Source organism: Malaya genurostris, chromosome 2, assembly GCF_030247185.1.
Source record: "Malaya genurostris strain Urasoe2022 chromosome 2, Malgen_1.1, whole genome shotgun sequence".
Classification (NCBI taxonomy): domain Eukaryota; kingdom Metazoa; phylum Arthropoda; class Insecta; order Diptera; family Culicidae; genus Malaya; species Malaya genurostris.
The window spans coordinates 226,243,936-226,260,458 of record NC_080571.1 but is presented as its reverse complement, the minus strand read 5'-3'; the positions used below and the strand labels follow the sequence as shown (position 1 = coordinate 226,260,458).

At 35.8% G+C, this 16,523-nt stretch overlaps 1 protein-coding gene across 1 annotated transcript in view; it reads left to right on the top strand.

Moving 5' to 3' along the window:
* LOC131427848 (lachesin-like) overlaps positions 1–16,523 on the top strand; it is a 230,169-nt gene that overhangs the window by 171,387 nt on the left and 42,259 nt on the right. The window contains exon 4 of the mRNA XM_058591392.1: positions 5,262–5,478. Within this exon, the coding sequence (XP_058447375.1) occupies positions 5,262–5,478 (217 nt within the window). The remainder of the gene's footprint in view (positions 1–5,261; positions 5,479–16,523) is intronic.

Genomic DNA, 16,523 nt, shown 5'->3' with positions numbered 1-16,523 from the left:
AAAAGTTTATAAATCAATATCTTTAGACGGTCAATATCACCAAACATCTTCACCGTTTCATAAAATGTGCAATAATAAAACTCACCAGTCACGTTGAACGTCCCCAGGAGGACCAGCCCCCGACGGATGGCTTGCGATGCCTTGTAAGGCTTCCACAATCAAGCGATCTTGATTATTAATCCATCTTCTCATTTGATTTCGTTTTTTTTTTTGGTAGCAATATTTTTTCTCTGCTCGCCAAAAGCATATTTTTTGTCTTCAAATTTTGCATTTATCTCTATCTCTGGTTTGTTTATTTATAAGGGGTTTCTTAGTAACTAGTTCGTAGCAACTTAAACAGTGTTGCTCTAGAAGATTATTTTTATCATTATCAAGGGGTCACTGTATTTGTGGTAACTGACAGTGAATCGCTCATGAACGCTATTTGTTCCGATTTTTCTTCAGAGTGCCTGATCGTGTCGTCGGTGGAACTACACCCGGCATTATTCAACCGGTGCTTCAGTTCAATGGCGAATATAAGGTTCCGTTCCTCAAGCCTAAACGCAGAAAAACAACTTCTTCTGTGAGTATATCTGCTGTGGGACATTCGCAGTGTGAGATGTGCTTCAAACGAAAGAAAACGAAAAGTGGAAAACGATGGGGAACATTATACTAAACTAGCCAATCTAGTGACTCTAAATGTTATCTAAAAAACTATTAAGGTTACTTTCATTGCAAATCGAAAGTAAAAATTATCAGTTTAGTGCAAATCTAGATTAATTTGTTAGGTTGTGCACTTTTTGCTGTGCGAAATTCGCACCAAACGAATGCAAATAAAGCCAGCATATCAATGTCGTACATAATACCACCTTCTCAAAGCCTGAAATGAATCCCGCGATTACAACATTCAACAGACGGTTGTTTGCGCGCGAGTAACAGAAAAAAACACATTCAATCGAATCGAAAAATGAAAAATGATAATCTGAAATGAAGTAGTCAACCTTAAAATTTTATACGTTAGTATTTTTGTAGCCGTTAGAACCGCTCTTTTGAACTTTTGATCTATTTTGATCATTGTTCGCTCCGTTCGCAGTGTGGCCTTCGCTTCAAAAAAGTGCAGAAAAATCATCAAAGTATGAATACAACGGAAAGAATACATATGCAAATCGACAGTTCTAAGGGCCATAAATGATAGTGTTACAATCTGCAATTACGGTTAAATCATTTAGTACCAAACCATTTTCAGTGTGTCTACATAGAATCGAGCAAAGAGTTAATTGTATTTCCGCATGTACATTAATTTGATTTTATAAAATTGATTTTCAATCATAATAACTGTCGTCACTAATCCATATGACATCCAATTTCATGGGTGCCACGACTCGGTGCGGAACGTTAGCGCTGTAGAGAAGGGCATGTGGCAGATTTACTTTGTGCGCCGTTCGCCAAACGAGAGGCAACCGATTTGTTCGAAATTTTGCTCGTGAAAATAATTGTCAACAGTGTTGAAAGTTGGAGAAATGGTAACCTTCGGTTCTATTCAGAATCGAAAGCATTTTACAAAGATCTAATGACATTTTACTTGAAATGGATAATTTATTAGGAGAGCAATGTACCAAAATAAATGTGCATTTTTATAGTGTGTGGACAGCAGTTATACGTCAATCTCGCGGATATGTATGTACTACTACAAACTGGAATCGCTTAAAATTTTAACAGAATTTTTTATCGATTTTCAAGAAAAAAAGTGTAGTCATCTCTGAGAAATCGATGAGAGTACCACTTTAACTGTTTTAACCGTTTTACCGAATGTCATATACCAATCGATTCAGCTCGACGAACTCGGGTTAGCAGATTTGGATAATCGATAACCAAATAAACCTGTTTCAGTTTTAGTGGTATTCAGTTTTCGGTTCGGAGGGCAGCCAAAAATTTGATTTGTACTACGATTTCTCAAAGATGTCTACACTGATTTTCAAACATTTTGAAACAAATGTAAACTATACAGCTACTTGGGTGAATTTATCTGACTTCGGCCATACCGATTTTCGAATTCCGGTTCCAGTATCGAATCGTTCCTCAAAGCTCAATCGTTTTCTAAAAAAAGCCAAAAAAGCCTATATAAATTTTAAATTAATTTTATCCAATTCAGACTTCCGATTATGGAATTACAGCATAATTAATTTTTTAAATTCAAACCGATATAGAAGATGACAATCCCGAAAAGCCTTAAAGATGGACTCAAAACTATTGCAATTTATTCGTCATATGGCCATAAGAATCGGTTTGGGTTATGCTGGTTCCTGAATACCGGCTCAGAAAGTACCTTAAATTACCGTAAACTCTAATGTGGAACTTACTTCGACATATCATGGAATCGATTGTCCCACTTTTAAGATTCAAATTCGATCCAATTTGCAGTTTCGACATTGCAGAATAATGAGTGATTAAAGTCTCAACTTGTCGCTTAAAACTACGGTGTTTAAAATAATGTCATGAGAACTGAAACACCGAAGAATATTAATGCAAAAAACACATGCGGATTGATAAAAAAAAGGTATCATCTCACTGCTAGGTGGATTAAGCACGTTTTTAAATACAATTTTCTATGAGATTTTCAGACGTCTCATTTGAATCTAAGGTCGGTTCATCCATCTTCGAAAAAAATGACTGACACTGTTTGTTACATAAACACATATACATATACATACACTCAGCTCGACGAGGTAGGCAAATGGGAGTGGAGATGTGCTGCTTTAAACGTTTTATCTATAACCGCTCAATGTGCTCAATGGCTGAACCGACTACTACAAGCATAGGCTCGTGTGAAAACTACTATTGAGTCAATTTCGAAGATCAAATGGTGTTCACTTTCGGTTCAATGCAAGGAGCGCGGATTTTGCAAGACAACGAATAGGCAACGTACGCGTACACGGATAAAAATCCATTACCGGTACCACGATTCAAAATCATGAAATCATGGATAAGGAGTGTATCGATAAGTAGTTAGGGGATCGGGTCATATCGCCGAAAGCCATTTCGCCGAAAGTAGTTTCGCCGAATGTCATTTCGCCGAAAGTCGTTTCACCGAAAGGGTCATTTCGCCCAAAGGGTCATCTCGCCGAAAGGGTCATTTCGCCGTAAGGGTCATATCTCCTGCATGTTATGTCTCCTGTATAACTGATGTGGCGCAGCCACATAACCGAAGCCAAGATCCGAACGAGCGGTAGCGAGGTCGGACAGCACATGAACCAAAACGATGTGGCGTAGCCGCATTAGTATTTTTTCATTTTCACTTAATAAACGGAAAATACCACCTACATTTGCCTAGTAGATACACCTATGCAATTGCTTTGATGCTTACTAGCTAATAGTCAACAAGTTTTCTTGGGAACTACTTTCTGAGATTCATGAATGAATCTTTATTCAAGAGTACAACAATCAATCATTATTCAAGAAGTACAATGGAAGGTTAACAAAACGGGCGTTAACGCTATCATCTTTCGTTTGTCTTCAATTTGAATCATTTCAGGATTCGGCGAAATGACCCTTTCGGCGAAATGGCTTTCGGCGAAATGGCATTCGGCGAAGTGACACATTCGGCGAAATGACCCTTTCGGCGAAATGACTTTCGGCGAAATGGCTTTCGGCGAAATGGCTTTCGGCGAAATGGCTTTCGGCGAAATGACTTTCGGCGAAATGGCTTTCGGCGAAATTACCCTGATCCGTAGTTAGCAACATTCAAACAGTTATTACTCTGAAATGGCTTAATTTTTTGCAGCGTGTTTTGCGGTGACATGTTTGTTTACATGTCAATAACAGCTGCGCAATCGATTGGTTTCGGTACGGTTTATCGTTTCAATGATGAGTCGATTTGATCCGGAAACGCGAAAGAAAATTCTGCACACTTGGTGCTCAGAATGTGGTGTCACGTACAACGAAATTGCAAAACGGGTGAAAGTGCACCACAACAGTGTCAAAAATACTATCGAGAAGTTCGGTAAGACCCTTTCCATGAAGGATTTGGCCCGATCCGGTAAAAAAACGGGTCTCAGCCAATCCGGCCGGGACTTAAAAGTGGTTGAGTACATCAGGAAAAACCCATCGGCGTCGACGCGGGATTCGGCCAAGCAGTTCAACACCAGCATCGGGATGATTCAACGGATCAAAGTTCGGAACTCCCTGAAAACGCCATTAACGCCAAGGTGTACGAGGAAGAATGTTTGAAGAAGAGAATGCTGCCACTGTACAGAAAGCATAAGGCTCCTCCTCTCTTCTGGCCGGATTTGGTTCCAGACCACTACGCCAACTCCGTTCTACAGTGGTTGTCAAAAAATAATGTACAATTCGTGGAAAAGGACATTAACCCACCGAACTGCCCGGATCTTCGGCCAATTGATAAATATTGGGCAATTGTCAAGCGGCACTTTCGGAAGGAAGGTACAGTGTCCCAAAACCTGCATGAGTTAAAAAAAACTGGACAGCTGCCACCAGGAAAGTCACAAAAGTAACTGTGCAGAATTTAATGAAGAATGTCAAGTCCAAAGTGCGAGCGTTTCACAGAAACTAGGATTTTCTTCAATACAATCAGTGAAATGCATTAAAATGTAATTTTTCTACAATACATCGAAAACTGATGTCAAAATATGTTTTATTTTCGCTCTTTTATTCAATAATCAATGTTGCTAACTACTTTGCGATACACTCCTTAGTAGTAATAACAATTAGTCATGATTTCATGAGCAAAATGAATGATATCATGAACAATAACACATCTTTCATAAAAAAATACATGATATCAATCATTTTGCTCATAAAATTTCATACATGGTTCATGATTTAAAAATCATGGTACCGGCAATAGATTTTTATTCGTGTATAAGTGCGCTGATTGAATTTGTGTTAAAAATTTATGCAACGAAAAAATAGGTTTGAATGGGATTATTTTTATGACAAGAGAAATCGTAACCACTTAATGGTTTAAAAAGAAGGTTTTCCGTATCATTGGTAAAAGAACTGAGTTCTAGAGAGGCTTAAAATAAACTTTCTTAATTACTGATGAATAGGAGTGTAGTTCTAAGTTCACACAGAATATCATATCCAATGCATATTCATATCTTGAAACTCATCTTGAACAGCAAAATTAGTTCAAAGTATTTCATAAATACGACATCAACCGGATATAACTTTTCTATCCAGCACATTTTGTCCATGTACACTAGCATACTCGGCATATTGCAACTCATTCTCACTCTTTTTTTCTGCATCTTCCTTCCTACCAGGTGGCATGGATGCACTTCGAACAGTCGGCTATCCTCACCGTTCACAACCACGTGATTACCCGGAACCCCCGGATCAGCGTGACGCACGACAAGCACGACAAACACAAAACTTGGTTCCTGCATATTTCGAACGTCCAGGAGGAGGACAAGGGTCGCTACATGTGCCAAATCAATACGGTGACGGCCAAAACCCAGTTCGGCTATCTTCATGTGGTCGGTAAGTATCGAAGCTGGGCAACAGTTTTTACGTCTTTCCCGAAAAGTCGTTGTCGATGTCGGGAAAGCAGACACTGACTCTGGATGTAAGCCGAAGCTATGAAACCGAAAAATTGGCACACCAACTAATTTGCATATTCATTCGATGTAAATTGACGAATCGATCATTTTCCCCGTTCCTGCTCTTCACTGCACACTCACGTCCGTCCAGTGTGCGGAAGGCATCGAAGCAATAATGTTCACAGGAACATGTGAGTGACAACAACTGGGTTTGGTATGCAAATATGAAGAAGAGGCACATATTTACCGTCTCTTCCGGTTCCGATAATTCACATTTTGTGGTTGATTTGTCGGGATGGCAATAACTTGTTGCGTTCCTGTCGCGTCAGTTGCCGATGGTTCTGTCAGAGAAACATCAACCGCAGAGCAGACAGAATGGAGCCCACTTTTGATTCGGTGTTCACGGGTTGATTCGAGCTATCGAAATTGTGAAGCTTTAATTGCCACCGGGAAATGGCACCATCACGACACTTTGTGTGATCCATGGGATGCATGCGTTCATGTGGGAGTGTTCTGATTCGCTCTTTTCCCGGTGACTCTGTAGTCGGTTCGTATTGCCAACAGTCGGTTACTTGTCAATTTGCTTGGTAGGGCGGTACCAGGGTACAAATTATTACTCTTTTGTTGATTTTTTTTTGTTTTTGTTTTGTTTCGTGATTTTTTTTTTCATCGGTTGAAATGTTTTCAGTACTCGCTCCAAGAACTGAGTCATTAATTAGTGATGAGATGTTTATCGTGCGTGTTAATATTTGTTTTTGCTGGCGATTTTATGCAGCCTTATCATAACATGAACCACCCTATTTATGCATGTTTCGATACAGAACCAGTATCATTCGTTAATATCGGGATGTGACAGGTTGTTAGCGATTTAATAATGACTCAAAGCGGATGTAATAACTCAATCAGAGTGAATTAAATTGCAATAGTGAAAGGCTCCATTTATCGTTGATAATATTTCAGTTGATTGAAACGAATGGTTTCTGTTTTTCGACAAAAAAGATGGAGTTTTCCGAGTAACTTTGGGCGTTTGAATATTTCAACTGATAATTCGGTTTTATTTTAAGCTCTGAATAATGTAGTCACATTTGAACATGATCCACCTATATACAAAATTAATTGTTTTCAATATGGAAAAAAACCTGCTCGATGACAAGTTTTCCTTCCGTCATTAGGGTTGAAGAAAATCAGGTCATTTTTTTCTTCTAGATTTATTTCATACAGTTTTGAATCAGGTACTATAAAGATCTCAAGTAACGAATGTAACTTGCTGATTTTTTTTTAAAACTTTTTCTACAATTGTAACTGAATTGTTATTTTTATTATTATTACGGTCACGCGGATTTCGCGAAACTTGCGCTTTTTTGTAGAAATTTCAGTGGGAAGACGCGGATTTTCCGCGGATTCTCTGAAATAGAATAGAAAGTTTTTGTTCGATGCCTCAGATGCCTTGAAAATGCATGACACGGCGAGATCTTGTGTTATCTTTAAACATGTTTTGGGTGTTACCCAAAAGCAAGTCATGTTTGATAAATTAAACATTAGAAAGCCAGTCGGTGTTGAACAGTCGTTCGCACCGCACGCGTATAGCTCTTGGCTCCTGGAATTTTTTTCTGGCTACCTAGAGTTTCATTGATTCAAGGCTTCAGTCTTTTTCAAGGCTACCTGAATCACTAACTAAGTGACTAAGTGATACAAAGAGTGATATTAGAGTGACTAAGTGATACAAAGAGTGATATTAGAGTGACTAAGAAATTAATCAGCCTTTTTTAAGGCTAGCTAGGAGTCTAATCGAAGACTAATTTAGCCTAGTTAATTTAATTTAAAATTTCATTAATTTCAAAAATGCCTGCGTCCAACCGGAAAGGCAACAAGCCTAAGGCTAAAAATAATTCAATACGGAATAAATCACAATCCGTTATTCAACATTTTTCTAATAACATTCACGATCTTATAGAATCTGAATGTAAAAATAAAAGACAACGGACGGATTTCCCTTCCGTTGATCCTATGCCGTCTAACAATATTTACGAGATTCTTCCTGAATCCGATTGTAGCGACATAGAAGAAAATTCTTCAAAAATTCCCAAAATGGACGCTTGTCGTTCTGGGAAGAAACATCAATCTATGCCACCAGTGACGGTGATGATTTCCGACTTCAAAGCATTCCGTACTGAGCTTTCTACTTTTCTCCCGGAAGTAAAAGTCTCATTTCAAATCGGACGAAGAGGAGAATGTCGAGTCTTGGTGGATGGATTGGAAGATTACGAACGTCTTATTCGATATTTGTCCGAAAAACTTCATAAATTTTATTCATATGATATAAAATCAGACAGACCCTTCAAGGCTGTCTTGAAAGGATTATCAAATGATCAAAGTATTGATGAAATTAAAAATGAAATAAAAGAATTGCTTGGTTTTGCCCCTTCCCAAGTAATACTTATGAAAAAAGAGCGAATGGTACTTCTAAACCACGCTCTGGAATTTCCCATGAACTTTACCTAATACACTTCAATCGAAGTGATGTAAACAATTTGAAAACTTTAGAAAAAGTACGTTTCATTTCCCACATTAAAATTCATTGGGAACATTATAAACGGCATAATCGTATTGCAAACTTAACGCAATGTCGTCGTTGCCAAGGCTTCGGCCATGGAACCAAAAATTGTCATATGGATATACGGTGTTTGAATTGTGGTAAATCGCATTCGAAAGACGTTTGTCCAATGAATGAAACCACTGATAAATTTTCATGTTCAAATTGCAATGGAAATCATAAATCCAATTATTTGAAATGTCCTGTCAGGGAAAAAATTTTAAACGCTCGTTCGCTTAGACAACAAGTCAAATCAACGACCTTAAATTTACAGAACATACCTGAAAATTCTTCTAAGGCACCTGCCAATTCGTCTTCTAACGAAAACAATTTATTGACAGGTAGATCGACCTCGTCATCATCTTCTTCTAATGTCAGTTATGCTGGTATATTAGGTAGAAATCTATCTCCTATTTCTTCTAATGTAAATAATCAAAACACAGGACCGCCTTGCAGTTCTTCTTCTAACGAAAACAATTTATTAATAGGTAGACCGGCCAAATCATCTTCTTCTAATGGCAGTCTACCTACAAATATTCCTTCAATGCCATTCGCTTCTTTAAATGAAGTCGATTTAGGCGATATAACTGAAAATAAAATGATCTACCTACAAGATCAACTTTTTCAAATGATCATCCAAATGAATTCGACTTCATCACTTTTTGAAGCATTTCAAATCGGATGGAAATTTGCAAATAATATTATAATGAATTTAAAATTTAACAGTGATGTTAAATAATTATTTGAATATTTTAAATTGGAATGCTCGATCTTTGAAATCGAGTGAAGATGAATTTTATAATTTTCTCAAAGTTCACAAAATTCATATTGCCATTGTGACAGAAACTTTTCTTAAACCAAATGTAAAATTGAAAAGTAATCCACATTATGTGGTTCATCGATTTGACAGGTTTACTGGAATTGGTGGTGGAGTTGCCATTTTTGTCCAACGGCAAATTAAACATCGAATTTTACCTTCTTTCAATACTAAAGTTATTGAAAGCTTGGGAATCGAAGTTGAAACCATTCATGGAATTTATTTCATCGCTGGAGCATATTTGCCATTCCAATGCACCGGCGAACAATTAAATTTCTTTAAAGGCGATTTGCAAAAACTTACAAGATATCGATCGAAATTTTTCGTAATAGGGAACTTAAATGCTAAGCATGTCCAGTGGAATTGTAGGCAAAATAACAGTAATGGTAAAATACTTCATAATCAACTCTCAGCTGGTTACTTTACAGTTCTTCATCCCAGTAATCCTACTTGTTTCTCTTCCGTGAAAAACCCGTCTACAATTGATCTGGTTCTAACAGATCAAAGTCACATTTGTAGTGAACCGATTACTCATGCTGATTTTGACTCAGATCATCTTCCTGTAACATTCAGACTTTCCAACGAAGCTATAATTAATCCAATTAGTTCTATTTTCAACTATCATAGAGCTAATTGGTTGGATTACAGATCTCACATTGAAAATCATGTGGATCATGAAACTATTTTAGAAAATTCTGCGGACATCGACACAGCAATTGATAATTTGAATCATTATATTATCGAAGCTAGAAATCTTTCAGTTCCCAAAGCTCAAACTAAATTAAATTCTCCTATCATCGATGACAATCTTTAACTGCTCATTCGGTTGAAGAATGTTCGTCGACGACAATATCAACGTTCTCGTGATCCTGCTATGAAAAACATAGTTAAGGATTTACAAAAAGAAATTAAACATAGATTTACTCTTTTGCGAAATGAAAATTTCGCTAAAGAAGTTGAACAAATTAAACCATATTCTAAACCTTTCTGGAAACTTTCTAAGGTTCTTAAGAAACCTCAGAAACCAATTCCTGCTCTCAAGGAAGGAAATCAAATACTTCTTACAAATGGTGAAAAAGCTCAAAAGCTAGCTCAGCAGTTCGAGAGTGTCCACAATTTTAATTTAAACGTTGTGAGTCCTATTGAAAATGAAGTCTCACTGAAGTATGATCATATTTCAACCCAAGCGTTATCACACGATGACATTATTGAGACGAATTTTGATGAAATTAAATCAATTATTAGGAAACTCAAAAACATGAAGGCTCCTGGTAATGATGGAATTTTTAATATTCTTATTAAAAATCTTCCCGATGTTGCCTTGAGACTCCTGGTTAAAATTTTCAACAAGTGTTTTTCATTAGCTTACTTCCCAAAAAGATGGAAAAACGCTAAAGTAATTCCTATCCTAAAACCTGATAAAAACCCAGCAGAAACATCAAGTTATCGCCCAATTAGCTTACTTTCTTCTATCAGTAAACTTTTTGAAAAAATTATCTTGTTAAGAATGATGACTCATATAAATGAGAATTCAATTTTTTTACCAGAGCAGTTTGGATTTCGTCATGAACATTCAACTACTCATCAACTTGTCAGAGTAACGAACATGATAAAATCAAATAAATCTTCTGGGTTATCCACTGGAGTTGCTCTTCTAGACATAGAAAAAGCATTCGACAGTGTTTGGCACAAAGGTTTAATAGCAAAAATGTCTGATTTCCAGTTTCCTATTTATTTGATCAAAATGATTCAAAATTATTTAACTGATCGTACTCTTCAGGTTAGCTATCAGAATTGTAAATCTGAATTGCTACCCGTACGAGCCGGTGTTCCGCAGGGTTCGAGTGTAGCTCCAATCTTGTATAATATTTTCACTTCTGATCTTCCAAATCTACCCGTTGGTTGTCAGAAATCGCTATTCTGTGACGACACAAGTCTGTTAGCCACAGGTAGAAATCTAAGAGTGATCTGCAGTCGCCTACAAAGAAGTTTAAATATTTTCAGTGATTATCTGTCAAAATGGAAAATTAAACCAAATGCAGCAAAAACGCAATTAATTATCTTTCCTCACAAGCCAAGAGCTTCTTTTCTTAAACCAAACAATAATCACATTCTCAAATTGAATGACTTGGAATTGACATGGTCTGATCAAGCTAAATACTTAGGTTTAACGTATGACAAAAAACTCACTTTCAAGGATCACATTGAAGGAATCCAGGCAAAGTGTAATAAATATATTAAATGTTTATATCCTCTTATAAACAGAAATTCTAAGCTCTGTCTAAAAAACAAATTGTTAATTTATAAACAAATTTTCAGACCAGCCATGCTTTATGCGGTACCAATTTGGTCAAGCTGTTGTTCCACCAGGAAGAAAACGCTTCAAAGGATTCAGAATAAAATTCTGAAAATGATTCTGAAGCGTCCTCCCTGGTTTAGTACAAATGAGTTACACAGACTCACAAATATAGAACCATTAGATGTAATGTCACATAATATTATAAGCAAATTCCGACAAAAATCGATGCAATCTTCAATTGAATCGATTCGCTCTCTGTATTAGTTAGTAAGTTAGTATATAAGTTCCTTTTCCCCATTACACAATACAAGTAGGTTTAGAATTTTCCCTACACAAAAATCTCAGAATTGCGGAAGCAAATGATGTCTTCATGGTAATAACCAAATCATATATATATATATATAACAGGGCTGAAAAGTCACCACTTGTGGCTGAACACCCAATTTAAATCTTAATAATTTAATTTTAACTCATATTCCAATAAATAGTTATTTAAAAAAAAAAAAAAAAAAAAAAAAAAAGTTATACATATATGAGCAGTTCCAGAAATGCTTCTCCGATTTGGATGAAACTTTACACATGGCTTCAGTATGACAAACCATAAGTTTTGAACCGATGGAGAGGTTAATCCAACTCACGACTGATTTTTAAAAAGGGCGTATGTATTTTTTCATTTCACAAAAATTGCCTTTTTCAAATTGTTGTAACTCGGAAACCGTTATTTGTACAAAAATGGCGTTTAGGAAGAAGTTGTAGGGAATCTATTGGGCACCCTAAAAAAAATAAACGCAGTAAAAAAATTTGGATTTTTTTCTCAATAATTACAAAACAATCCGATAAAGTTAATAAAAAAAAATCAGGGTTTTATTTTTTTTTGATAATTTTTATTTTAAAGCTGTTATTAAAACTTATAGATTGATGGCTATCTCATCCATGCCTTTTGAAAAATGAAAAAGTTACAGCCCGTGCCATCGAGTTTCACCGTTCCTCGTACAAAAATGGCGTCCAGGAAGAAGTTGTAGGGAATCAATAAAGCACTCTAAAAAAATATACACTAAAAAAAATTGATTTTTTTCTCAATAATTTCAAAATGAACCAAAAAAATTAAATTAAAAAAAATCAGGGTTTTGATTTTTTTTATAATTAAATCCTACAGATTGATGGCGATCCCATCCGTGCCTTTTGAAAAATGAAGAAGTTACAGCTAAAACAATTTACAGATATATTCGAAATTTCAAGTTCTCGTTGAAAGATAATCATTTAAATTTAATTTTAGAATTGCAAAACCGGAAGTGAAATCTAATTTAAATTCAATTTATAATAGCTTTGTTCTGAATCTAGCTCTTGAAAACCGATTGATACCAGTTCCATTTTGAAGTTATTGATCAGTATAATTTTAGATCTTTACATCGTGATTCAAATAAGCGACAGCAACAAAAAAAAAAGTTCAGCAGCCTGATACACATATTCAAGTTAACATGAATAGGCATGAATGATCTGAAATTATCTGATTGATTGTTGTTTTAATTGCGTATGTAATGCTGTATTTCTGCAACTTATATGATAATATTCTCATGCCTGCAAGTTTTGCGTTCAAACAGATAAATCTTGCACTACTTTTTCGCAAGTTTTGAATTTTATATAGTTGATTTTCTAAACCTGAAGAAAACTGCACACACCTAAAAATTCATGAGGCAGCCAAAACTATGCGGACCCAGCTGAAATATATATTTTACAGCAAGGTTTTCAAGTCGGCAATCATCTTTTACTTTTAAAATAGTTTTCTAGCAATTTCGACGTATATTGTAGCCGATACGATAATGACAGCCGTTTGGAAAATTTTTGATAAGTTGCACAATAGTTTCAGTTACTCTCGTTTTTCCTGACGATGTTTTACTACTAGTAAAACATGAACAAGTTGGCGATTTGCTGCCCAATTGTTTTAAATGTACTTAAAGTTGTTCTACTGTGTTTTTTCGGTAGTATTGTGAAACTCAATAGTGACAAGTTGAACAACCGATTTTAAGATATTTAAAAAATTTTCGTAACATATCTAACATAAATTACAATTCTAAAACAATTGTAGAACATCTTGAAAGTTACATTTGCTACTTGGGAAAAATGACGTCCAGGAAGAAGTTGTAGGGAATCAATAGGGTACTCTAAAAAAATATACACTGAAAATAAATTTGATTTTTTTCTCAATAATTTCAAAATGAGAAAAACAATTAAATTAAAAAAAAATCAGGGATTCGATTTTTTTTGATAATTTTTATTTTAATTCTTTTATTAAAACTTACAGATTGATGGCTATCCCATCCGTGCCTTTTGAAAAATGAAGAAGTTACAGCTAAAACAATTTACAGATATATTTGAAATTTCAAGTTCTCGTTGAAAGATAATCATTTAAACAGTAGAATATTATTCTACAGGTTAAAGGCAATAAATTTGTTCATGATATCCTTCCTTCTAAAAGTAGCTGTTCTTGAGATACTTGGATATTTAATTATAACACCATTTTTTTATATTTCCATGAATTGTTTATTTGCTTGCTATATCAACAATTATTACATGTACATGAATAATTCTTAATTATGTTTAAGGTTTTAAGTTTTTGAAAATTGTATGAGTACTACGTGCATCGTCATTCGAATACAGTCTTGTGACGATTGTGGTTTCTGAAATCGGAACGAAAGAATAGTATTTCTGTGTGCCTGGAATCATTTTGGTATCCTTATAAACACTACTCCACTCGGTCATATTCTTCTTGTGACACGTAACAAAATGACATGGTCGTGAATGCATCTCGACTTCTCTGCTCTGCCCATTCATATAATTGTTTTTCAGTTGTGATTAGGTGTTCATGTAGTTTAGCCAAGCTTTCACGTCGTGCCATTCGCTTTAAATTACCCCCGAGTGCATCACATGGTCCTTTACCATGAGACGTTGCAAAAAATGCCACTCAGCATCAATGTTATACATTGATTTAAATTTACACAGACTTGCAATTTTTTTTCTGTTTTTGTACTGCGAGGCAGCTCCGTCAGACATAAATATTGAGTTTTTAATTTGAATTTTGTCTTTAAAAAATGACATTAAGTGTGAAATAAACACCTGAACCGCGATGGTATCGTGTTTAAGCACTTCTGAAATCACAATGAAACTTAAATGTTTAAGCTCTTCTGATTCTCTAAAATAAATTTCAAACGGATGAATGGTTGCTTGATCATTTCTCCAATAGTGGCTTTGAACAGCATCGTGAAGCACAAATGAAAATTTTTCTGAAAAATCACAAATAATTACAACTTCACCTGTCTTTAAATTAGATTTTGCCTTTTTAAGAAAATCAGATTGCTGATTTTTAATAAAATCATGAGTGACGAGTTTTTCTAATTTTTCGCAAAAATATGCTGCAATTTTTTTTACTGGTTTGACAAATTTCTCTAGATCACATCTGTTAGTAGAAACCCATTGTTCAAATCCTATCTCAGTCAAATCACATTCCTCAATTATATTATAATATTGAATAAAAACAAATCACGTTCCTCGAAATTGTCTGAAACGCTTCTCTCCAGATCTTGTGTCGCTGGACAACTTTTGCATTCACGGAGGTAGCAGGATATTTTTGATGAGTCACATAATAGCTTTTTTAAATAATAATTCTTATCATCGCACTTGAAATATTTTTCAACAGCATGAATCATTAATGAAACATTCGCATGGATTGTGCAAACACGTATGTTATGTGAACCAGAACTTCCAAGCAACTTGCAGTGTATTGGTCTTAATGCTGCAAATGTACTAAATCCAATATTTCGATCTGGAAATTCCTCCTTATAACCCAAATAAATTTCTTTCAATGACGAATAAAGCAATCGTTTTTGTTTGCGTTCACACTTATCATTCAATTTGACTGTGACGCAATCTCTTGATCCCGGCATTTTGCTTTTATATACCTCTTGAAATAATATCCAAATATTTTTCTCGAGGATAACTAACATTCCGGGTTTTCTTCGTTGATATCGGAGACACGTTGATTCCTGCGATGCCCTTGTTGAAGAGTTCAATGTTGTGTGCTCTTGAATACTTCGCCGCGACTGATGCTTCAGAAGATGCTGGAGGTACTTCCTCTAAATCGTATTGCGATGTGGATGGTTGTGGTTCCGTTGTTGACAGCCCTTCTGTTTAAGACGTATGACTTTCCTTATTAGCCCGCCTACGACAGCGATCACAAATGCTTAACGTGGTATTCTATTTAACCTTACACTTTTGAGCTTCTAATTTTCCAATTATTAAGAATTAAAACCCTGAATTTTTTTTATTTAACTTTTTCGGATTATTTTGTAATTATTGAGAAAAAAATCAATAATTTTTTCCAGTGTATATTTTTTTAGAGTGCCCAATCGATTCCCTACAACTTGTTCATGGACGCCATTTTTGTACAAAAAACGGTCTCCGAGTTACAACGATTTGTAAAAGGTAATTTTTGTGAAATGCAAAAAAACATATACCCTTTTTAAAAATCAGTCGTGACTCGGATTGACCTCTCCATCGGTTCAAAACTTATGGTTTGCCATACCGAAGCCATGTGCAAAGTTCCATCCAAATCGGAGAAGGTCGAGTCTGATGATCTGCTAAGCATTTCTGGAATTGCTCTTTATTGATCAGAGCAGCCCGAGAGCTGATCCAGAGCCGCCCGAAAAAAACTTTTGATATGTTTGTTTTAGCAACCTGGTGTCGCTCTAGATCGGACTGAAATCGTGTAGTTTCGCTCTAAAAATTTTTTCGGATCGCACTACTCATCCATGCAAGTTTGTTTATTTTTTCTTTTTTTATGAGTTGTTGTTTAGGGCGCGTACCACGTGTTCGTTTTACTCGAAGTCAGAGTCGCCCGCGTGTAGGTTCAATAACGAAAACGGTATAAGTTTATAAAAATTATATATACACATACGCACATAGACACACGTAAAAAACATGCACACACAGCCATTTTGCGTACTCGGTGAACTGAGTCGAATAGTAACCCGGATCTTGGTTCAAAAGTCGGGTTCACAGTGGTTCATTTTCGTCTTGTGAAGCCAGAGCACATTTGTGATGTTATGATTGATGAATCGGCCTTTGATCTTCAATACGAGCATTCTGTCATTGATTGGTATTACACTATCACACGCTGGCTCATTGTCCCCAGTGCTACGGAGTCCTCTGAGACGACACTGGATGTGACTTAGTACTGGTAGAAGGTAGCCTGCTACTCCCCGTCTTCTGATCCGTCCAAAA